Raw genomic sequence first — 23,420 nt, 5'->3', positions numbered from 1 at the left:
CTCCTGCCTTGGCCAACCAAGTAGTTGGGACTACAGGCACAAGCCACTGTACCTGGTACTTTTCTTTTTTTTAAATTTTATTTTTGCGTGTTTGATTTGAAATTTATAGCTCAACGATAGGTTTTAATACCTTTTTCTCTTGATGGCATTCCCTTCTTCCCCATTGTGGATATTTGAGTCTTGTGAAATAATTCTGTTAGTTTGCTTTTTGTAGAGACAGTCTCATTATGTTGTCCAGGCCAGTCTCGAACTCCTGGCTTCTAGAGGTCCTCCTGTCTCTGCCTCTCAGAGTGCTGAGATTACAGACATGAGCCACCATGCCCAGCCTAATTCTGTCGTTTTTATCACCAACAAAGCAAAGGCAAATTGTGTAATAATTCTTAACAGCCCCACTCCATTTGTTTAGAATACATTGACCTTATGGTGCTGCAAAGAACTGGGAGCAATAAATTTTACTGCTGATATTTGACTTTGAGGATGTTGAAAACAAACTCTCAGATTTAGGATTTGGCTATAAACACCTGCATTTCAAGTTTTTCATATTTTATGGTTTCCATAACTTGATTTTTTTAAGAGACAAGGTCTTGCTCTGTTGCCCAGGCTGGAATGCAATGGCATGTCGTAGCTCACTGCAACCTCAAACTCCTATGCTCCATCAGTCTTCCCCCCTCAGACTTCCTAGTGGCATGATCTCGGCTCACTGCAACCTCTGCCTCCTGGGTTCAAGCAATTCTTCTGTCTCAGCCTCCCGAGTAGCTGGGACTACAGGCGCTTGCCACCACACCTAGCTAATTTTTTGTATTTTTAGTAGAGACGGGGTTTCACTGTGTTAGCCAGGATGGTCTCGATCTCCTGACCTCAAGTGATCTGCCTGCCTCAGCCTCCCAAAGTACAGGATTACAGGTGTGAGCCACTGCACCCGGCTATAATTTCTTTCATTTTAATTTTATTATTTTTTTTTAGAGGCAGGGTCTCACTATGTTGCTTGGGCTGGTCTCAAACTCCTGGGCTCAAGTGATTCTCCTGCCTTGGCCTCTCAAAGTTCTGGAATTACAGGCATGAGCCACTGCACCCAGTCTTTAATTTTTGTAGAGATGGGGTTTTGCTATGTTGCTCAGGCTAGTCTTGAACTCCTGGGTTCAAGTGATCCTCCTACCTTGGCCTCCAAAAACACTGGGATTACAGGCATGAGCCACTGTACCTGGCTCCCATAACTTTATTTAAAAAATATATTAATGGGGCGTGGTGCGGTGGCTCACGCCTGTAATCCCAGCACTTTGGAAGGCCGAGGCAGGCGGATCACGAGGTCAGGAGTTTGAGACCATCCTGGCTAACACAGTGAAATCTCGTCTCTACTAAAAATACAAAAAATTAGCCGGGTGTAGTGGCGGGCGTCTGTAGTCCCAGCTACTCGGGAGGCTGAGGCAGGAGAATGGCGTGAACCCAGGAGGCGGAGCTTACAGTGAGCTGAGATCACGCTACTGCACTCCAGCCTGGGCAACAGAGCGAGACTCCATCTCAAAAAAAAAAAAAATCAAACAAACAAACAAAAATTAATGGAAAGACTTTGACCTATTGTTCTTTGTAAAAACTTTGGTAAATTACTTGGTGATTACTTGGTAAATTAGTAAATTACTGTGAGTGAGGGCTATAAGTCGTAAGTGCTATTTAGAAGACTATATTTTAGTTTATGATGTTGAAAGACTTGGTCACATGTTACTGAAAGACCAGTTTAGCAACTCTCAGAAAGAATCAGTCACAGGAGTTTGTAATAGTTTCTTCCTCCACTAACAATTTGAAAATTAACATCACTTAGCTTTTACACATGGAAATACAACCAGTTTTTGCTCTATGATGAGTTGGAAAATACTTACACCAGTACATTTATCATTTGTTTTCTTCATATAATGGAACTATTTCCTTTTTTTTTTTTTTTTTTGAGAGGGAGTTTTGCTCTTGTTGCCCAGGCTGGAGTGCAATGGCATGATCTTGGCTCACTGCAACCTCCGCCTCCCGGGTTCAAGTGATTCTCCTGTCTCAGCCTCCTGAGTTGCTGGGATTACAGGCATGTGCTACCATGCCCAGCTAATTTTTGTGTTTTTAGTAGAGACTGGGTTTCACCATTTTGGCCAGGCTAGTCTTGAACTCCTGACTTCAAGTGATCCACCCGTCTCGGCCTTCCAAAGTGCTGGGATTACAGGCGTGAGCCACAACGCCCGGCCAATGGAACTTTTTTCTAAATATAGAAACATCATAGAGATTTGAAATATGTTTTGTTGACTTTTTCTGAAATGTATTTGAGTGTGCTTGTAATAAGCCCCACTCTGTGGTCAGATATGTGATTGTGTACTTTGGAGGGTAACAGACCTTTGAATAGCACTTAGATATCTAACAACTCGAGCTATAGCCTGTTAACCGAACCAAACATGACACTGAAAAGAAATACCAAAAGGAAAAAAATGGCACAATAGAGTATAGCAGGTTGACATGTTGAGTGAGCATTCTAATATACTTTCATTATAGTAATGAATATACTCAAAGCAATGCAGTGGAAGTAACAGCTTAAAAATCCATACTTCCACACCTGAAGCATCTATCAAAATTGTGGAAGAACTTATTTCTATTTTATTTTCATTCATCATCTAAGTATACTTTGGGGAAAACTATATTTTGAGACATTAGCCCTATTACATTTGATTGTGAAATTAGAATTAGATATGAAAACAGTTGAATTTCCAATAAAGGAAAAAGTAATTTAAAAAGATGCTAGAATTTCTGTTTCTGAATATAGTTGTTTACAGTATTTGCACTGGGACACTTAATTTTGCTCCCCAAATATTTTTATGTCCCTCTTGGAAATGTTTCTGGATTCTGTTTAGCCGTGTAAGAAAGTGCTTCATTACATTATAGGCACACGCCAAATAGTCTGATTCAGTTTGATTTCCTACTCTCTTCATCAGATCCAGCCCTAAAAGTAGAATTCAGTCATGGACAAAGCGTGATTACATTGAAGGGAGGAGGGATAGAGCTTGCTTAAATATACATGTTCTCATCTCTGTTTAAAAACTAGTCACGAACTTTATTAAATATAAACCAAAGGCAAATGCTTTTACAAAATGACAAAGGGTGGGAGTGGCAGGAGATAGCCTTTGTCTGGGAAATAGCATTAATTTCCCCAGTTAGTTGAGTGAGTTAGTTTTGAGCTAATTATTTGCTTGATAGATTTAAAAAATTGATACATGTGGTAAGCTGAAAATAGCCCCCCAAAGATGTCCATGTCCTAATCCCTGGAACCTGTGAATATGTCATCTTACATTTCAAAAAGGACTTTGCAGATGCGATTAACTTAAAGATCTAGGGATTGGAAGATTACCCTGGATTATCTGGGTGGACCCAGTGTAATCACAAGGGTCCTTATAAGAGGGAGGCAGAATGGCCATAGTCAGAGGAGGAGATCTGATGATGGAAGCAGAGGCTGGAGTGATGCATTTGCTGACAATGAGCCAACGAATGTGGACAGTCTCCAGAAGCTGGAAAAGATAAGGAAACATTCTTCTCTGGAGTCTTCACAGGAATGCAGCCCTCCTGATACCTTGATTTTAGTCTAGAGAGACTCAATTTGGATTTCTTAATCCCTACAACTAGTAGATAATACATTTCTGTTTTAAGCCACTGTGTTTGTTGTAATTTGTTACAGTAGCAATAGGAAATGAATACAATAGACTATAGCTGCCATTTGTTCATTCAACAAATAAATAGTACCTGCAATGTGCCAGACACATGCCAAGTGCTAGGGACATAATGGGGAGAAAAAGCAGACACAGGCCTCATTTTCACAAAGCTTACAGTAGAAGGAGTTTACAGTTATAAGAAGGCTTAGAAATTGAAGTTCATGAAATGATGAAAGGGCTGTTTAATATAGGTTTGTTTAAAGGAAATGGTAGGGTTGACAGTAGGGGGCAACAGGGATACCACTCCTTTATTACATAGTTTTCTTTTTTAAAAACTTTTTATTTTGATATATTTTCTACTCACAGAAGAGTTGCAAAAAGAGTATAGAAAGTTCCTGTATACCCATCACCCAGACTCCCTTTATGTTAATATCTTGTATTTTTATTTTTGGTAGAGATGGGGTCTTGCTATGCTGAACAGGCTGATCTCTAACTCCTGGCCTCAAGCATTCCTCCTGCCTCGGCCTCCCAAAGTGCTGGGATTACAGGTGTGAGCCACCATGCTTGGCCCTTAGTTGTTTTTTAGATTGCCCCTTAATTTGACTTTGTCTTATGTTTTCTCATGCTTAGATTTAGACTATGCATTTTTGGCAGGAATACCACAGAAGTGATGCACCATCCTCAGTGCATCATAACTGGGGGTACATGGTGTTGTTTTGTATTACTGGTGATAATAATCTTGATCACTTGGTTAAGGTGGTATCTGCCAGGCTTTCTCTCCTGTAAAGTTACTGTTTTTCCTGTTGTATATTAGTAAATATCTTGGGGGTAGATCTTTGAGACTATGCAAATATACTGTTTTCTTTTAAACTTTTGCCCGCTGATTTTAGCATCCGTTGGTGTATCTTGCATGTCATCATTATAACTGTAGTGTTCTAATGATTTTTTTCTCACATTCCTTCTGCATTTATTAATTGGCATTAACCTGTTAGTTTTATGTGATTTCTCCCCAGTATACCTGTTAAGTTTCTGGAAACCCAACAATAGGAGAATTTATGGTTGAGATACTTTGGTATAGTTAGTAATAGCAGGTATCATATATTTTCCATTATCAAAATTAACATTAATGGAACATTTATACTGGTACTTAATTTGAATATTTTATTTAATCCTTAGAATAGGTATATGAGATAAGGATTATTAGTTTTCAGATGGTGGAACTGAAATTTAGATATGTTAAGCAATTTTCCCAGTGGAGCAGAGTCAGGATTTGTATTCCATCAATTATATCTATGTAAAACATTTACATAGATGATTGAAGAATTTCCCACTCACTAGTTACTTGGGCAGATCATTCTTTTATGTTTTTAACCATTTTAGAACAAATGATTTCTTAAACGGATCCTGTTTAAGATTCTTAACACTGAACTACTGAAACTCAAGGGATGTCAGTTAATGGTGTCATTGAAGGGCACCTGAGGAATAGTTTCGTGATTAGATTGTCATGGTTCAGTATCTGGCCTTCACCTTTTGTCAATGTCCAGAGGTTGGGGAGTTGGGGAGACTGACTTGTGTTCACTCCAGCTCCTAAATCTAGGATACAAGTTTATTATTTTAAAATGAGAAATATAGTTGTTAGGTAAAATGTTCTATATAGTCTTTAGGCTAGTTACATGGGGAGCTAAATTATAATCAGAAGCTGGCTTGGTGCTTATAGAGTCGGAACAAAGGAGCTAGATGTTCCTGTATGTCCTCCTGCTAAGGCAAGAGCCTGACCAAATGAACCGAATGCTCACATTCTGATTGGATGAGGACATCTTTGATCAGCAGTTCTGGAAGATAAGTGAACCTGGTTCTATGCATGGTTTATTGCCTTTTGATTTATTACCTTGACTACCACTTGTGAGCACTTTTCTTTTTTCTTTCTTTCTTTTTTTTTTTTTTTGAGATAGAGTCTTGCTCTGTCACTCAGGCTGGAGTGCGATGGCGTGATCTCGGCTCACTGCAACCTCTGCCTCCGGGGTCAAGCGAATTTTCTGCCTCCTGGGTCAAGCGAATTTCCTGCCTCAGCCTCTCGAGTAGCTGGGATTATAGGCATGCGCCACCACGCCCAGCTAATTTTTGTATTTTTAGTAGAGACGGGGTTTCACCATGTTGGCCAGGCTGGTCTCGAACTCCTGACCTCAGGTGATCCACCCGCCTCAGCCTCCCAAAGTGTTGGGATTACAGGTGTGAGCCACCGCGCTCAGCCAAGCACTTTTCTTTAGGTATTAATACCATTGCTGTCTCAAAGCTTTAGTATGGTAATATGACCAGATTATGACTATTATACCGTGATTTCTTAATTGATACGTTGATGTCACCGTTTACAAATTATCGTTATCCTCAGTGTCTGTTTATTTCATTTAGCATGAGTTCTGGGGTACTACACCATCTCTCCATGGAAAGTGGTTTGTGAATGAGATATCTGCACTCATTGCCATGACTGCTGTTTCTGAGAGGCAGAGTAGTGAACCAGAAAGTGCTTTGGATTCAGAATTCAACGTACGGGGTTCCAGTGTTGCCTGTGCCAGTTAGGTACCTTGGGTAAGCCAGATAGTTTAACTGGAGCCTTAATTTTTTACTTTTCTTTTAAAGAAAAACATGATAAATACTTTGGATGTACCAAAAAGAATAAAGAGTAACATAATGGAAACTGTGTACCTACTGCCCAGTTTAAGAAATAAAACATTGGCTGGGGGCGGTCGCTCACGCCTGTAATCCCAGCACTGTGGGAGGCTGAGGTGGGTGGATCACCTGAGGTCAGACATTCAAGACCAGCCTGGCCAACATGGTGAAACTCCTCCTCTACTAAAAATACCAAAATTAGCGGCGCATGGTGGCGCATGCCTGTAATGCCAGCTACTCAGAAGGCTGAGGCAGGAGAATTGCTTGAACCCGGGAGGTGGAGGTTGCGGTGAGCCCAGATCATGCCATTGCACTCCAGCCTGGGTGACAGAGCAAGACTCCATCTCAAAAAAATAAAGAAAAGAAAACATTGAGGATTAGAGAGATTACTTTTAAAGCATGTGACGCATTTTAGTGTTCAATAAATGGTAGTGTTAAAATACTGAGCAACCTCGTGTTTATCAAGAATATTCAAGCTGAGGCAGGAGAATAGCTTGAGGATAGGAATTCAAGACCAGCCTGGTCAACATAGCAAGGGCTCATCTCCACAAAAAAAAAAAAAAAAAAAGCTGAGCATAGGCATAGTGGCATGTCCCAGTAGTGTCTTGGGTATTTGGGAGACTGAGGCAAGAGGATCATGTGAGCCCAGGAGTTCAAGGCTGCAGTGAACTATGATCGTGCCACTGCACTCCAGCCTGGGCAACACAGAGTGAGACCCCGTCTCTCTAAAAAGAAAAAAAATATTCATTGATAGAGTGCTTTATAAGCTAAGCATCATTTTGAAGCCTTTGTAATATTCATCCTTACTTGATTAGGTTATTTTATAATATAGCTTTTATATCTTTGTTAATGATTTATCCTTTCACATTTGCAGAAACAGATCCATGTAGCCTCTGACTTGTTTCTGTAGATCATTGTTGGTGTTTGCATTAAGATACATACCTGATAAGGACATAGTTTACTTTTTGGAAATGAAATGCTTCTTATCTTGAATAAATATATATACAGGTTGGTCATACTGGTATTGTGCCATGTCTCAGGAAAGGTTTTGTGTACACTTTTAGCATTCCATATGTTATAATAGATTTAATGTTTAGTTAACATTTATAAAAGGATAATATTTCTTTTTACAGTAGTGTGGAGTAGTTGAAATCTATTTGATAAATTTGTATTTGACTCCTATTTATCAGCTATATAAATGAACATTTATAACACTGATATTTGACATAAAATTGATATTTGATGCTTTCTTCTTGGTGTCCTTACCTTGAGACAGCAAGATTTAGGGATCATTTTCATAGACCAGAATTTTCCCAGCATTTGACTATGTCAGCTTCATTAGCTAGTGCTGTTCTCTGGTTTGTCTTTTGTGGCTCATCATTCCTTTCTTGTGTAAGAATTCTTATTGATGATGTGTGAAAGTTTCTCTACCAAAGTGGTTGTCATTAATACAATAATGCATGTAGGGGTGTGTGTGTTTAAAGGATGTTACTGTGGTAGCTGAAAGCTCTACTCTAAGTATTTTCCTCTGGATTTTGGTGCTACTTTAACAGGTTTACTTTCCCCTTGCTAAATGTGAAGTGGAGTTTTGAAGATCTTGGCTCTACATTTTTAGTAGACTTCACCTCCAGCAGTATATCTGGGAAAACAGTTGTAATTTTGTAAAGTTGTTTATTCCTAATGCTGACTACTTTCAATCTGTAGAATCAAAGGATGAAGTAGGGTAGTTTAGTATGGCACATGAAAGACTTGGCATTCTACTAATTTAATCAGAAGGCATCAAAATTTATTCATTATTCTGGCCAGGTATGGTGACTCATGCCTATAATCCTAGCACTTTGGGAGGCTGAGGCAGGCAGATCACTTGAGCTCAGGAGTTTGAGACCAGCCTGGGCAACATGGCAAAATCCCATCTTTACAAAAAATACAAAAATCAGCTGGGTGTGGTGGCACGTGCCTGTAGTCCCAGCTACTTGGTAGGCTGAGGTGGGAGGATCGCTTGAACCTGGGAGGTGGAAGTTGCAGTGAGCTGAGATCGGGCCACTGCACTCCAGCCTGAGTGACAGAGTGACATCCTGTCTCAAAAAAGAATTACTAATTATTCTTCAGAGTAGATCTGCTGTCTATCATGAGTAGAGGACTTCTAGCCAATTATAGGGGCACTTAAGACTTATTAGTCAGGTTGGGCTGGGTGCAGTGGCTCATACCTGTAATCCCAGCACTTTGGGAGGCCGAGGTGGGCGGATCGCCTGAGGTCAGGAGTTCAAAACCAGCCTGGCCAACATGGCGAAACCCCGTCTCTACTAAAAATACAAAAATTAGTCAGGCGTGATGGCGGGCACCTGTAATCCCAGCTACTGGGGGAGGCTGAGGCACGAGAATCGTTTGATCCCGGGAAGTGGAGGTTGCAGTGAACCGAGGTCACACCACTCACTCCAGCCTGGATGACAGAGCAAGACTCCATCTCAAAAAAAAAAGAAAAGACTTATTAGGCCAGATAGTAAAGCATAAAGACTCTACTTGTTTCCTTGCTTTTGTTCTCTGAGTTCCTTATTTTTTTTTCAAGACAGGGTCTTGCTCTCTTACCTAGGCTGGAGTGCAGTGGCGTGACCATAGTTCACTGCAGCCTTGAACGCCTGGGCTCAAGTGATCCTCCTGCCTCAGCCTCCCAAGTAGCTAGGACTACAGGTGCATGCCTCCATGCCCAGCTATTTTGTATAGTTGGGGTCTTGTTTTGTTGCCCAAGCTGGTCTTGAACTCCTTCCTAGCCTCCCTAAGTACTGGGATTACAGATGTGAACCACTGTGCCCGCTGACTTCCTTAACTTTCTAAAAAATATTTTTTATTGTGGCAAAATGTCTAATATATAACATAAGAGTTACCATCTTAACCTTTTTTTTTTTTTGAGACAGAGTCTCACTCTGTTGTCCAGGCTGGAGTGAAGTGGCATGATATCAGCTCACTGCAACCCCTGCCTCCTGGGTTCAAGCAATTCTCATGCCTCAGCCTCCCGAGTTGCTGGGATCACAGGCGCGTGCCACCACACCCGGATAATTTTTGTATTTTTAGTAGAGAATGGGGTTTTGCCATGTTGGCTGGGCTGGTCTCGAACTCCTGGCCTCAGGTTATCTGCCCGTCTTGACCTCCCAAAGTGCTGGGATTACAGGCGTGAGCCACTGTGCCCAGCCATCTTAACCATTTTTAAGTGTGCAGTTTTTCAGTGGCATTAAGTATATTTACATCATTGTACATCCCTCAGCACTATCCATCTCCAGTACTTTTTTATCATTCCAAATAGAAACTCTGTACTCATTAAACAATTTAACTTCCCCTGGCTGGGCGCGGTGGCTCACGCCTATAATCCCAGCACTTTGGGAGGCCGAGGCAGGTGGATCACGAGGTCAGAAGATCGAGACCATCCTGGCTAACATGGTGAAACCCTGTCTCTACTAAAAAATACAAAAAATTTGCCGGGCATGGTGGCACGCGCCTGTAGTCCCAGCTACTTGGGAGGCCGAGGCAGGAGAATGGCGTGAACCCGGGAGGTGGAGCTTAGAGTGAGCTGAGATCGCACCACCGCACTCCAGTCTGGGCGACAGAGCGAGATTCCGTCTCAAAAAAAAAAAAAAAAACAATTTAACTTCCCATTCCCCACTCTGCCTAGCTCCTGTTAACTACTATTCTACTTTCTGTCTCTATGAATTTGCCTATTGTAGGTACCTCATATAAGTGGAATCAAGCAATGTTTGTCTTTCCTGTCTTGTTTATTTCACTTACCATAACGTTTTCAAAATTCATCCATGTTGGCCGGGTGCGGTGGCTCACACCTGTAATCCCAGCTACTTTGGGAGGCTGAGGTGGGCGGATCACAAGGTCAAGAGTTCGAGACCAGCCTGGCCAACATGGTGAAACCCCGTCCCTACTAAGAATACAAAAATTAGCCGGGCATGGTGGCATGTGCCTGTAATCCTAGCTACTCAGGAGGCTGAGGCAGGAGAATTGCTTGAACCTGGCAGGCGGAGGTTGCAGTGAGCCGAGATTGTGCCTCTGCACTCCAGACTGGGTGATAGAGCAAGACTCCGTCTCAGGAAAAAAAAAAAAAAAGATTCATCCATGTTTTGTAGCATGTATCAGAATTTCATTTCTCTTTAAGGCTAAACAGTATTCCATTGTATGTATGTACCATATTTTGTTTATTCATCTGTTGGTGGGCATTTGAGTTGTTTCTACGTTTTGGCTATTGTGAATAATGCTGCTATGAACATGGTTCTACAAATGTCTGTGTCTCTGCTTTCAGTTCTTTTGGGTATATACCTAGAATACCTAAAAGTAGAATTGCTGGAGCATATGATAATTCTATGTTTAATATGGTGAGGAACCATCATGTTGCTTTCCACAATGAATATACCATTTTACATTCCCCAGCAATGTACAAGGTTTCTCCATATCCTTGGCAACACTTCTTATTTATTTATTTATATATTTATTTACTTAGGTAATAGCCATCCTAATGGGTGTGAAGTGGTATTTTATTGTGGTTTTGATTTGCATTGCCCTGACAACTAATGATGTTGAGCATCTTTTCTCAAAGTTGTAGAGATTATAAGTCCCAGATCAAGTTCTAGCTTGGTGGGTTTCTGGTGAGGGCTCTCTTCATGGCTTGGTGAGGAGAGTTGGGAGTGAGCTTTCTCTTGTCTTCTTGTCTTTTTTTTTTTTTTTTTTGAGATGGAGTCTCGCTCTATTGCCCAGGCTGGAGTGCGGTGGCGTGATCTCAGCTCACTGCAACCTCCGCCTCCTGGGTTCAAGCGATTCTCCTGCCTCAGCCTCCCAAGTAGCTGGGATTACAGGTGCCTGCCACCACGCCTGGCTACTTCTTTATATTTTTGGTAGAGACGGGGTTCCACCATGTTGGACAGGCTGGTCTTGAGCTCCTGACCTCAGGTGATCCACCCACCTTGGCCTCCCAAAGTGCTGGGGTTACGGGCATGAGCCACTGCACCCGGCCTCTGTTATCTCTTTTTATAAGGATACTAATCCTATTGGATCAAGGACCCACCCTTATGACATAAAGGCCCTGTCTCCAAATACAGTCACATTGGGGTTGGGGTTTTAACTTACAAATTTTGGCGGAGGAGAGAGGACACAAACATTCCGTCTATAATACAGGGGAAGATCTGCTGATCTCTTTGTATAGTTATGCCCCCTCAAAAGTGTGAGCAGAGCTAAAAGACTAGTGGGCTGACCAGTCTTTTAGTCTTGAGGGTCTAAAGGGTAGACTGGGTCATTTTTAGTCTACAGAGTAGGAGAGAGAGTTAGCTTTTGCATTCTAGGAGAATAAGGAGCAAACACACTTCCTCGATGTCTAACAAGATGTTAGTTGTTACAGAGCAGCCCTCAGGGGAGAGACTGCTATAGCTCCATCACTCATGGGACTACATAAGGTACCCCAGGGCTCCCCTGAGTAAATCAAGGACTCAGAAGAGGATTGAATATGAGGGGAAAATAATCACTTTTCTGACTTGAATTAGTAGTCTCGATAATCAAAAAGAAGTAGTATCTAAAAGTAGATATCTAGGTAAAATCTGGTAAATAACTAGACTAACCAAGAAAAAAGAATCTTACATGCAGCTTTCTTCTTATCTTCAATGCTAGAAGCTAAAAGACAGTAGACCATTAAGGGGAAAAGGCTACACCATCCAAGAATCTCTAATCAGCTAAGATACCATCTCCCAGGGTGAAAAAGATATTCATGGACCATAGTGCAGAAAACTATGTAATAGTTGAAAAGATGAAGCTAGATCTATGTAACTAACATATGTTGACATTGAATGAATGGAATATTTGATAAAAGTGCTAAGTAAAGACTCTACAGCTAGAACAGAAGTGTGTCAGGGGGAGGGGCAATCATATAGAAGTGGACAGTGTAGGGGTGATTAAGTCTTTTTTTTTTTTTTTTTTTTTTGAGACAAGGTCTCCCTCTGTTGCCCAGGCTGGAGTGCAGTAGCAGAATCTTGGCTTGCTGCAACCTCCACCTCCCAGGCTCAAGTGATCCTCCCACCTCAGCCTCCCAAGTAGCTAGGACTACAGCTATTGGGACGTGCCTCCATGCTCAGCTGATTTTTTTTTATTTTTAGTAGAGACAAGGTTTTGCCATGTTGTCCAGGCTGATTTCGAACTCCTGAGCTCGAACGATTCACCTGCCTCAGCCTCCCAAAGTACTGATATTACAGGCATGAGCCATCGTGCCTGACCAGTGATTAAGTCTTCTACATGTGTTGTCTATGTGGCATGATAGAAAGGGGGGAAATATTAGTATTTTAGATTATTTATTTATTTTTGGTGAATGGGGGCTAGGTGAAGTAGGGAGAACGAGTAGATGAGTTACTTTCTTAAAACAGATAAATATGTTTGATCTTGAGTGTCTGGAAAGGGAGGCTATCCACTAGTAAAAAAGGAAAAATATTATATATCTCTTTGTTTTTTGAGACAGCATCTCACTTTGTCACTCAGGCTAGAGTGCAGTGTGGCGCAAACATGGCTCACTACAGTCTCGACCTCCCGGGTTCAAGCGATCCTCCAGCCTCAGCCCCCTAAGTAGCTGGGACTACAGACATACACCACTATGCCCGGCTAATTTTTGTATTTTTTGTAGAGACAGGGTTTTGTCATGTTGCTCACGCTGGTGTTAAACTCCTGAGCCTAAGCAATGCACCCACCTTGACCTCCCAAATTGTTGGGATTACAGATGTGAGCCACTGTGCCTAGCCTGCTACATCTCTTAGTTAATAATAGGAAACAACAAAGTGAAATAAATAAAGAACATAAAATAAGATTGAAGGAGTAAAATTAAGTATATTATTTGCTATACCAAATGTGGACATGTTGCATTTACTTAATAAGAAACTCAGATTGTCAGGTAGAGTTAAAAGACAAAACTCACGTGTTGTTTACTAAAATCATACTTAAAGCAGTGATAAAGAAAAGGTAAAGATGTAAACAAGCAAAGAGAAAACAAGAGTGGCAATGTGTTTTGTTTTTTTTTTTTTGTTTTTTTTTGAGACAGAGTCTCACTCTGTCGCCCAGGCTGGAGTGCAGTGGCATGGTCTTGGCTCACTGCAACCTCTGCCTCTTGGGCTCAAGTGATTCTCATGTCTCAGCCTCCCAAGTAGCTGGGATTACACGCACGTGCCACCACACCTGGCTAATTTTTTGTGTTTTTATTAGAGACAGGGTTTCACAATGTCGACTAGGCTGGTCTCGAGCTCCTGACCTCAGGCGATCTGCCCGCCTTGGCCTCCCAAAGTGCTGGGATTACAGGTGTGAGCCACCACACCTGGCCCCAAAGTGGCAATGTTAATGTACATCAAAAAAGGAGGAAAACAAGGTTGAAACATTAGACAGGATATTATGAAATTATATACTTCATAGTTTACGAAGATGTATCAAAAACTTGTAGACATCAAAAATATTTTGGCTAAATAACCTCTAATAGCATTTTCAAAAAAGGCAAACATGTATTTGTAGTGGGAAATTTCATGTACATTTCTTTCAGCATAGGAGAGATCTAGTGCACAAAAAGTGAGTAAATACAGAGGAGTTGTGCCAGGCAAGGTGGCTCACGCCTGTAATCCCAGCACTTTGGGAGGCCGAGGCAGGTGGATCACCTGAGGTCAGGAGTTCAAGATCATCCTGACCAACATGGAGAAACCCCACCTCTACTAAAAATACAAAATTAGCCGGGGTGGTGGCGCATGCCTGTAATCACAGCTACTCGGGAGGCTGAGGCAGGAGAATTGCTTGAACCCGGGAGACGGAGGTTGCCGTGAGCCAAGATCGCGCCATTGCACTCCAGCCTGGGCAACAAGAGCAAAACTCCATCTCAAAAAAAAAAAAAAAATACAGAGGAGTTGAATAATATAATCCACAATCCACAAACTTTATTTGATGGATGTATAGAACTTTATATCCTTCAAACAAGAAATATACATTGTTATATGTGGCCCCCAAAAACCCTTAAGTTAAAGCAGAGAGATTTTGTACTTGCATTACTCAATAAGATTAGAAATAAATAATGAAATAAATAACCAAAAGATTCTTAACTAATTAGAGAGCAGAAATCACATTCCTAGGTAAATTTTGAATCAAAGAGAAAATGAAAACTGAAAATGAAAATGAAAATTATAAACTAGAAAGCAATGAAAAAGAGAAGACATTACAACAAAACCTGTGGGTCATTGCAAAAGTTGTACCTGTTAGAAAATTTATAGCCTAAAATATCTTCATTATTAATGAACAATAACTAAAGGAATTTAGTACTCATGTTAAGAAATTAGGAAAATAGCTCTCCCTCTCCCGTCTCCCTCTCCCTCTCCTGTCTCCCTCTCCCTCTCCCGTCTCCCTCTCCCTCTCCCGTCTCCCTCTCCCGTCTCCCTCTCCCTCTCCCGTCTCCCTCTCCCTCCCCTCTCCCTCTCCCTCTCCTTTCCATGGTCTCCCTCTCATGCCGGGCCGAAGGTGGACTGTACTGCTGCCATCTCGGCTCGCTGCAGCCTCCCTGCCTGATTCTCCTGCCTCAGCCTGCCGAGTGCCTGCGATTGCAGGCGCGCGCCGCCACGCCTGACTGGTTTTCGTGTTTTTTTGATGGGGACGGGGTTTCGCTGTGTTGGCCGGACTGGTCTCCAGCTCCTAGCCGCGAGTGATCCGCCAGCCTCGGCCTCCCGAGGTGCCGGGATTGCAGACGGACTCTTGTTCACTCAGTGCTCAATGGTGCCCAGGCTGCAGTGCAGTGGCGTGATCTCGGCTCGCTGCGGCCTCCACCTCCCAGCCGCCTGCCTTGGCCCCCCAAAGTGCCGAGATTGCAGCCCCTGCTCGGCCGCCACCCCGTCTGGGAAGTGAGGAGCGTCTCTGCCTGGCTGCCCATCGTCTGGGATGTGAGGAGCCCCTCTGCCTGGCTGCCCAGTCTGGAAAGTGAGGAGCGTCTCTGCCCGGCCGCCATCCCACCTGGGAAGTGAGGAGCGCCTCGTCCCGGCCGCCATCCCATCTAGGAAGTGAGGAGCGTCTCTGCCCGGCAGCCCATCGTCTGAGATGTGGGGAGCGCCTCTGCCCCACCGCCCCGTCTGGGATGTGAGGAGCGCCTCTGCCCGGCCACGACCCCGTCTGGGAGGTGAGGAGCGTCTCTGCCCGGCCGCCATCCCACCTGGGAAGTGAGGAGCGCCTCGTCCCAGCCGCCATCCCATCTAGGAAGTGAGGAGCGTCTCTGCCCGGCAGCCCATCGTCTGAGATGTGGGGAGCGCCTCTGCCCCGCCGCCCCGTCTGGGATGTGAGGAGCGCCTCGGCCCGGCCGCGACCCTGTCTGGGAGGTGAGGAGCGTCTCTGCCCGGCCGCCCCGTCTGAGAAGTGAGGAGACCCTCCGCCTGGCAACCGCCCCGTCTGAGAAGTGAGGAGCCCCTCCGCCTGGCTGCCACCCCGTCTGGGAAGTGAGGAGCGTCTCCGCTCGGCAGCCACCCCGTCTGGGAGGGAGGTGGGGGTCAGCCCCCTGCCCGGCCAGCCGCCCCGTCCGGGAGGGAGGTGGGGGGCTCAGCCCCCCGCCCGGCCAGCCGCCCCGTCCGGGAGGTGAGGGGCGCCTCTGCCCGGCCACCCCTACTGGGAAGTGAGGAGCCCCTCTGCCCAGCCAGGAGCCCCTCGGCCCAGCCAGGAGCCCCTCTGCCCAGCCAGCCGCCCCGTCCGGGAGGGAGGTGGGGGGCTCAGCCCCCCGCCCGGCCAGCTGCTCCATCCGGGAGGGAGGTGGGGGGGGTCAGCGCCCCCTCCCGGCCAGCCGCCCCATCCGGGAGGGAGGTGGGGGGCTCAGCCCCCCACCCGGCCAGCCGCCCCGTCTGGGAGGGAGATGGGGGGGTCAGCCCCCCGCCTGGCCAGCCACCGGGTCTGGGAGCTGAGGGGCGCCTCTGCCCGGCCGCCCCTACTGGGAAGTGAGGAGCCCCTCTGCCCAGCCAGGAGCCCCTCTGCCCAGCCAGCCGCCCCGTCCGGGAGGGAGGTGGGGGGGTCAGCCCCCCGCCCGGCCAGCCGCTCCGTCCGGGAGGGAGGTGGGGGGGGTCAGCCCCCCCGCCCGGCCAGCCGCCCCGTCCGGGAGGGAGGTGGGGGGCTCAGCCCCCCGCCCGGCCAGCCGCCCCGTCCGGGAGGTGAGGGGCGCCTCTGCCCGGCTGCCCCTACTGGGAAGTGAGGAGCCCCTCTGCCCGGCCAGCCGCCCCGTCCGGGAGGGAGGTGGGGGGCTCAGCCCCCCGCCCGGCCAGCCGCTCCATCCGGGAGGGAGGTGGGGGGGGTCAGCGCCCCCTCCCGGCCAGCCGCCCCGTCCGGGAGGGAGGTGGGGGGGTCAGCCCCCCGCCCGGCCAGCCGCCCCGTCCAGGAGGGAGGTGGAGGACTCAGCCCCATGCCCGGCCAGCCGCCCCGTCTGGGAGGGAGGTGGGGGCGTCAGCCCCACGCCCGGCCAGCCGCCCCGTCCGGGAGGGAGATGGGGGGGGTCAGCCCCCTGCCTGGCCAGCCACCTGGTCCGGGAGCTGAGGGGCGCCTCTGCCCAGCCGCCCCTACTGGGAAGTGAGGAGCCCCTCTGCCCGGCCACCACCCCGTCTGGGAGGTGTACCCAACAGCTCATTGAGAATGGGCCATGATGACGATGGCGGTTTTCTGGAGTAGAAAGGGGGGCAAGGTGGGGAAAAGATTGAGAAATCGGATGGTTGCCGTGTCTGTGTAGAAATAAGTAGACATGGGAGACTTTTCATTTTGTTCTGTACTGGGAAAAATTCTTCTGCCTTGGGATCCTGTTGATCTATGACCTTATCCCCAACCCTGTGCTCTCTGAAACATGTGCTGTGTCCACTCAGGGTTAAATGGATTAAGGGCGGTGCAAGATGTGCTTTGTTAAACAGATGCTTGAAGGCAGCATGCTCGTTAAGAGTCATCACCACTCCCTAATCTCAAGTACCCAGGGACACAAACACTCTGCCTAGGAAAACCAGAGACCTTTGTTCACTTGTTTGTCTGCTGACCTTCCCTCCACTAGTGTCCTATCTGCCAAATCCCCCTCTGTGAGAAACACCCAAGAATGATCAATAAAAATAAAATTAAATTAAAAAAAAAAGAAATTAGGAAAATAACAGCAAAAGAAAGGAAGAGGGAATTCAGAAAAACTGAAATTAATTTAAAATTTATATACATAAAAATAGGATAAATAGATTTTATTATTTTGGGCTTTCTGAAAAACGATTAATGTACCTGATGAAGAAAATAGGGCAGAAATACACAAGGAAAGGAATGAGAAGGCTGGGCGCAATAGCTCACTCCTGTAGTCCCAGCACATTGGGAGGAGGCCGAGGCAAGTGGATCACTTCAGGTCAAGAGTTCAAGACCAGCCTGGTCAACATGGTGAAACCCCATCTCTACTAAAAATACAAAAATTAGCCGGGCGTGGTGGTGGGCACCTGTAATCCCAGCTACTCAAGAGGCTGAGGCAGAAGAATCACTTGACCCCGGGAAGCAGAGGTTGCAGTATGCTGAGATCGTACCACTGCACTCCAGCCTAGGCAATGGAGCAAGACTCCGTCTAGAAAAAAAGGAATGAGAAATAAAACATAGCATGCTATGAAAGAGAATAAAAGAAATTAGAAGATAATGTCATGTACAACTTTGATAACAAAATTTTTCTAACATTTTGTTATTTTAATTTAATTTTTTTGAGACAGGGTCTCACTCCGTCACCAAGGTTGGAGTGCAGTGGCATGATCTTGGCTCACTGCAACCTCTGCCTCCCAGGTTCAAGCAATCCTCCCACCTTACCCTCTCGAGTAGTTAGGGACTATAAACATGCACCACCACACCCAGCTGTTGTTTTTATTATTATTTTTTTGTAGAGATGGGGGTCTCACTATGTTAGCCATGCTGGTCTCGAACTGGGCTCAGGTGCTCCTCCCACCTCAGCCTCCCAAAGTGCTAGGATTATAGGTGTGAGCCACCGTGCCCAGCCCATACCTTCCTTTTCTAACTTTTTGTGGCCAAATTTTTATTGAAGTTCTTTGAGTAATATGGTCAGAGACGGTGTATGGGGTGGTGTACTGTCTGTGTCCCTGTTGTCTAGAAATGTAGGATTTTTTCACTTTTAAACTTGATGGATAGCTTGTCTGGGATCAGAATTTTAGGGCCATAGTTCTCCCTCAGAATTCTGTAAAATTGTTCCTTTGACTTCTAGCAGTTAATGTAGCAGATTAGAGGTCCAATGCCTATTTGAATGTCTCACTGGTTCATAACCTAATATTTCTGTATGGAAACCTAGAGCACTTTTATTTTGGCAATTCAGAAATTTAATTAGATTAAATGTCTAGATGTTTAACATTTTTATTGTTCTTGTTCTGACATTACAGATGTTTTAGATATGGAAACTCAGGGATTTCTTAGGGAAACTTTCCTATCTGCTTTATTGCTTTTTCTCAATTCATTTTGAGATACTGTTTTTCAAGATACTGATTTATTACCCAGGTGGGTTTATAATGTACTTATGAAATATAATAGTGCTGCATTGCCATGTTGGAGGAGTCACAGTAGCTAATAAAGGATATCTGTGATGATACAAGTCTTGAGAAAAGCATTGACAGGCAAAAATAAATAAATATACATATCCATGCATATATGCAATAAAGCATTCAGTTGAGTGGTATTAGAAATGTGCATGAGAATTTTCATGACTTTATTTTGGAACTTGTTATTCCTTTTCAGGACCGAAAGTTAACCAAAGCTGAGCAGCAAAGATTCAAGGAAGAAGCAGAGATGTTGAAGGGTCTCCAGCACCCCAATATAGTTCGATTTTATGATTCCTGGGAATCTATATTAAAAGGAAAGAAATGTATTGTATTAGTGACTGAACTAATGACATCTGGGACCTTAAAGACGTAAGTTGACCCTGATAGTGCCAATGTAGTTTTATTTGGAAATAATTTTCAGGAGTCATAACAATTTTTATAAAATAAAACTACTCAAAGAATTTTTAGAATCTGGCCAGGCGCAGTGGCTACACCTGTAATCCCAGCACTTTGGGAGACTGAGGAGGGTGGATCTCAAGACTAGCCTGGGCAACATGGTGAAACCTTGTCTCTACCAAAAAAATACAAAAAGTAACCAGATGTGGCAGCACACACCTGTAGTCCCAGCTACTCAGGAGGCTGAGGTTGGAGGATGGCTTGAGCCTGGGAGATGGAGGTTGCAGTGAGCCATGATTGTGCCACTGTATTCCAGCCTGGTTGACAAAGCCAGATCCTGTCTCAAAAAAAAAAAGAATTTGTAGATTCGAATCTAGTGACTGTTTTAAGTTAGGTTAAACAATTGAGATGTTAATGAAGTTTGTTAAAAAAATACAGTACTGAGAAGTTAATGTTTGTGGGATATTATAGAATTTTAGAATTAAAAATCATTATAGAGAATATAATTTTATTTTATTTTATTTTATTTTATTTTATTTTATTATTTTTTGGGACAGGGTCTCACTCTGTCACCCAGACTGGAGTGGTGCAGTGGCATGATCATGGCTAACTGCAGCTTCGACCTCCTTGGGCTCAAGTGACCCTCCCACCTCAGCCTACTGAGTAGCTGGAACCACAAGCATGCAGCAACATGCCTGGCTAATTTTTTTTAAAATAATTTTTGTAGAGATGGGGTTTCGCCGTGTTGCCCAGGCTGGTCTCGAATTCCTGGGCTAAAGCAATCTCCCCACCTCAGCCTCCCAAAGTGCTAGGGTTATAGGAGTGAGGCAGCATGCCTGGCCATAATTTTATTTTGTAGAAGATAATGGAAGGTTGGAGGGCTTGGTCAAGTTCAAATATCTAGTGAGCGATACTATTATGATATTATAGTATTATAGTATATTATTATAGTATTATATAGTATAATATGTAGTATTATATAGTATAATATTATAGTATTATAGACTATTAATTATAGTCTTTTATTTCTAACCACAATTATTCATTTGGTGAATAATGACTTGTAAATATTAAATGTGGTTTAATCACTTGCAAATATTAAATATGGTATAAACTTTTTGTTTCCTAACATTTGTGTATATACTAAAATTTTACATAGTTTAACCCTCTAGTGACTTTATATAAGCAGTTATTAGGTAGTAGAGAAGGACTTTCTTTTTAAAATTGTGCTGCCATTCTACAAAAGGCCACTCTGGAATGATTTTTAGTTTGAATTAAAAATGCTACACTTGGCTAAGTGTGGTGGCTGATGCCTGTAATCCTAGCACTTTGGGAGGCCGAGGCAGACAGATCACCTGAGGTCAGGATTTCAAGACCAGCCTGGCCCACATGGTGAAACCCCGTCTATACCAAAATGCAAAAATTAGCTTGGCGTGGTGGTGCATGCCTGTAGTCCCAGTTACTTGGGAGGCTGAGGCATGAGAATCACATGAACCTGGGAGGCGGAAGCTGCAGTGAGCTGAGATTGCACCACTGCCCTCCAGCCTGGGAGACAGAGTGAGACTTCGTCTTAAAAAAAAAACCAACCAACCAACCAAACAAACAAAACAGCTATGCTTGGTAGGATGTCTTATCTAAGAATGAAGTATTAGATTAAATTTTTTTTTTGCCATAACAGACAATAGAAAACAACTCAGTGATGGGAATCATAGTGCATAAGTTGTTTGCTTATGTAACTTACCTTAATAGTGTTCATATAATAAGCTGGATATGTTTGTTTACACATGGTCTTTTGTTTCTTTGTATAGGTACTTAAAACGATTTAAAGTCATGAAACCAAAGGTCTTAAGGAGCTGGTGCAGGCAAATTTTAAAGGGGTTGCAGTTCTTGCACACTAGGACTCCTCCTATTATTCACCGGGATCTGAAGTGTGACAATATTTTCATCACGGGACCCACTGGATCTGTGAAGATTGGTGATCTAGGATTAGCCACCTTAATGCGTACCTCATTTGCTAAGAGTGTCATTGGTGATTAAAGTTTTACAGTTTACTGGTTGGGTAAAGAGAGATTTTTCAATTGTATAGGTCTAGAACAGGAATCAGCCAGCTATGGCCAGTGGGATGAATGTGGCTCACTGCCTGTTTTTGTAAATCGAATTTTATTAGAACACAGTCACACTCACTCATTTACAGATTGTCTAGGACTGCTTTTGCACCTACAAGTGACAGAGTTGAGTAGTTGTGTGACAGAGACCATACAAACTGCAAAACCTAAACAGTTTACTATCTGGCCCTTAACAGAAAAGTTTGCCAATACTGGGCTTAGACTGAATTTGCTTTGAAATACCTATTATATATTGGCTTTTTTCAGAGACATCCTAATGTATTTTTTGTGGGATAATAATTTATATTTAGGATTATTGAAAGGTTCTAAGGATGTAAGTAAGAGAGTTTATTAAGTTAATTCAGAAAAATTTAAGTAAAAAGGATAGAAATAAAAACATTTTATTAATCGTTACCTAATCTTGAGCATTACAAATTATACTCTATCAGTATGGAAAATTAAATAAATTATTTCAGTGCTTTATGTAGATATAGCCAATATTCAACAAATTGTATACTTAAAAATTTGCGGCCAGGCATGGTGGCCCACGCCTGTAATCCCAGCACTTTGGGAGCCTGAGGCGGGTGGATCACGAGGTCAGGAGTTCGAGACCAGCCTGGCCAACATGGTGAAACCCCGTCTCTACTAAAAATACAAAAATTAGCCAGGCATGGTGGCAGGCGCTTGTAATCCCAGCTACCCGGGAGGCTGAGGCAGGAGAATCACTTGAACCCGGGTGGCAGAGGTTGCAGTGAGCTGAGATGGCACCACTGCACTCCAGCCTGGGCAACAGAGCAAGACTATGTCTCAAAAAAAAAAAGAAATTTGCTTTGGGGGAGTAGAAATTAACACAGATAATCCTTATAGGAAAGGGGATGTGATCTTGGTGGATACGTTTTTCTCTTCTATAAAAATGTGGTGGTGGTGTTATTTTGTAGGAACTCCTGAGTTTATGGCTCCAGAGATGTATGAAGAACACTATGATGAATCCGTAGATGTTTATGCTTTTGGAATGTGTATGCTGGAAATGGCCACATCGGAGTATCCTTATTCTGAGTGTCAGAATGCAGCTCAAATATACCGGAAAGTAACTAGTGTAGGTATAACTTTTTTCTTTTTACTTTATCAGTTGCCACGTTTCATGTTGAAATTAGTTAAGTTTGACTTACTCAAAACTAATTTTGGTTTAGCTCTAGGTAACAGTATTAAAATTAACAATTGTAATGCAACAAGCCTTAGATTTATACCATATGACTATGCTTCATTGGAGTCATATAAAATGCTTTGTATTAGTATCTTTGGGAAAATGTACAGGTATATCATCTATATATATTTGTTTGTAAGGAATTTTTAGTTATCTATTAGATGGATCTTATTTTTCAAAGCTGAATAATAGAGACCGACTGCATGGTTTCTTCTAGGTCTAAAAGCCTTTTTATGAAAGGGCATTCAAAATATAGTTCAATAGATACAGTATTTGGGTCCCTGCTATGAGTAAATTTTTGTGTTAGAAATTGTAAGGAATGCAAAGATGAGTAAGAAGTGTTTGCTACCCTCAAAGAGCTTACATTTCTAATAAGGGAATAATATAAATTCACAAATGACTATAAAATAAGAGGATGAGAATATAGTAAGGGACATAAGGAAGGTAGAAGCAAAGTGTTGTTCAAAGGAGAACTGCTTCATATCCAGTTGGGCAGCTCAAGACAGGCTGTGAAAGATTGTTTCAGGTAGCTTAACATTAGTAGGTATTGGTTTTTTAAATCCTTTTAAAATTAATACCTTTTTTTTTTTTTTTTTGAGACACAGTCTGTCGCCAGGCTTTAGTGCAGTGGCGGGATCTCGGCTCACTGCAACCTCCACCTCCCGGGTTCAAGCAATTCTCCTGCCTCAGCCTCCCAAATAGCTGGGACTACAGGTGTGCACCACCACGCCCAGCTAATTTTGTATTTTTAGTAGAGATGGGGTTTCACCATGTTGGCCAGGATGGTCTTGATCTCTTGACCTTGTGATTCGCCCAC

General features: G+C 43.7%; 1 protein-coding gene across 9 annotated transcripts in view; it reads left to right on the top strand.

Annotated features, from left to right (window-relative positions):
* The window catches only part of WNK3 (WNK lysine deficient protein kinase 3), a 162,610-nt gene that overhangs the window by 29,890 nt on the left and 109,300 nt on the right, over positions 1 to 23,420 (top strand). For all 9 annotated transcript variants that reach the window (XM_054676971.2, XM_024353382.3, XM_024353376.3 and 6 more), the window contains exons 3-5: positions 19,095 to 19,267; positions 21,103 to 21,323; positions 22,338 to 22,495. In XM_054676971.2, the coding sequence (XP_054532946.1) occupies positions 19,095 to 19,267; positions 21,103 to 21,323; positions 22,338 to 22,495 (552 nt within the window). The remainder of the gene's footprint in view (positions 1 to 19,094; positions 19,268 to 21,102; positions 21,324 to 22,337; positions 22,496 to 23,420) is intronic.

This window comes from Pan troglodytes, chromosome X, assembly GCF_028858775.2.
Source record: "Pan troglodytes isolate AG18354 chromosome X, NHGRI_mPanTro3-v2.0_pri, whole genome shotgun sequence".
NCBI classification, from domain to species: domain Eukaryota; kingdom Metazoa; phylum Chordata; class Mammalia; order Primates; family Hominidae; genus Pan; species Pan troglodytes.
This window is presented reverse-complemented; position numbering and strand designations above follow the sequence as displayed.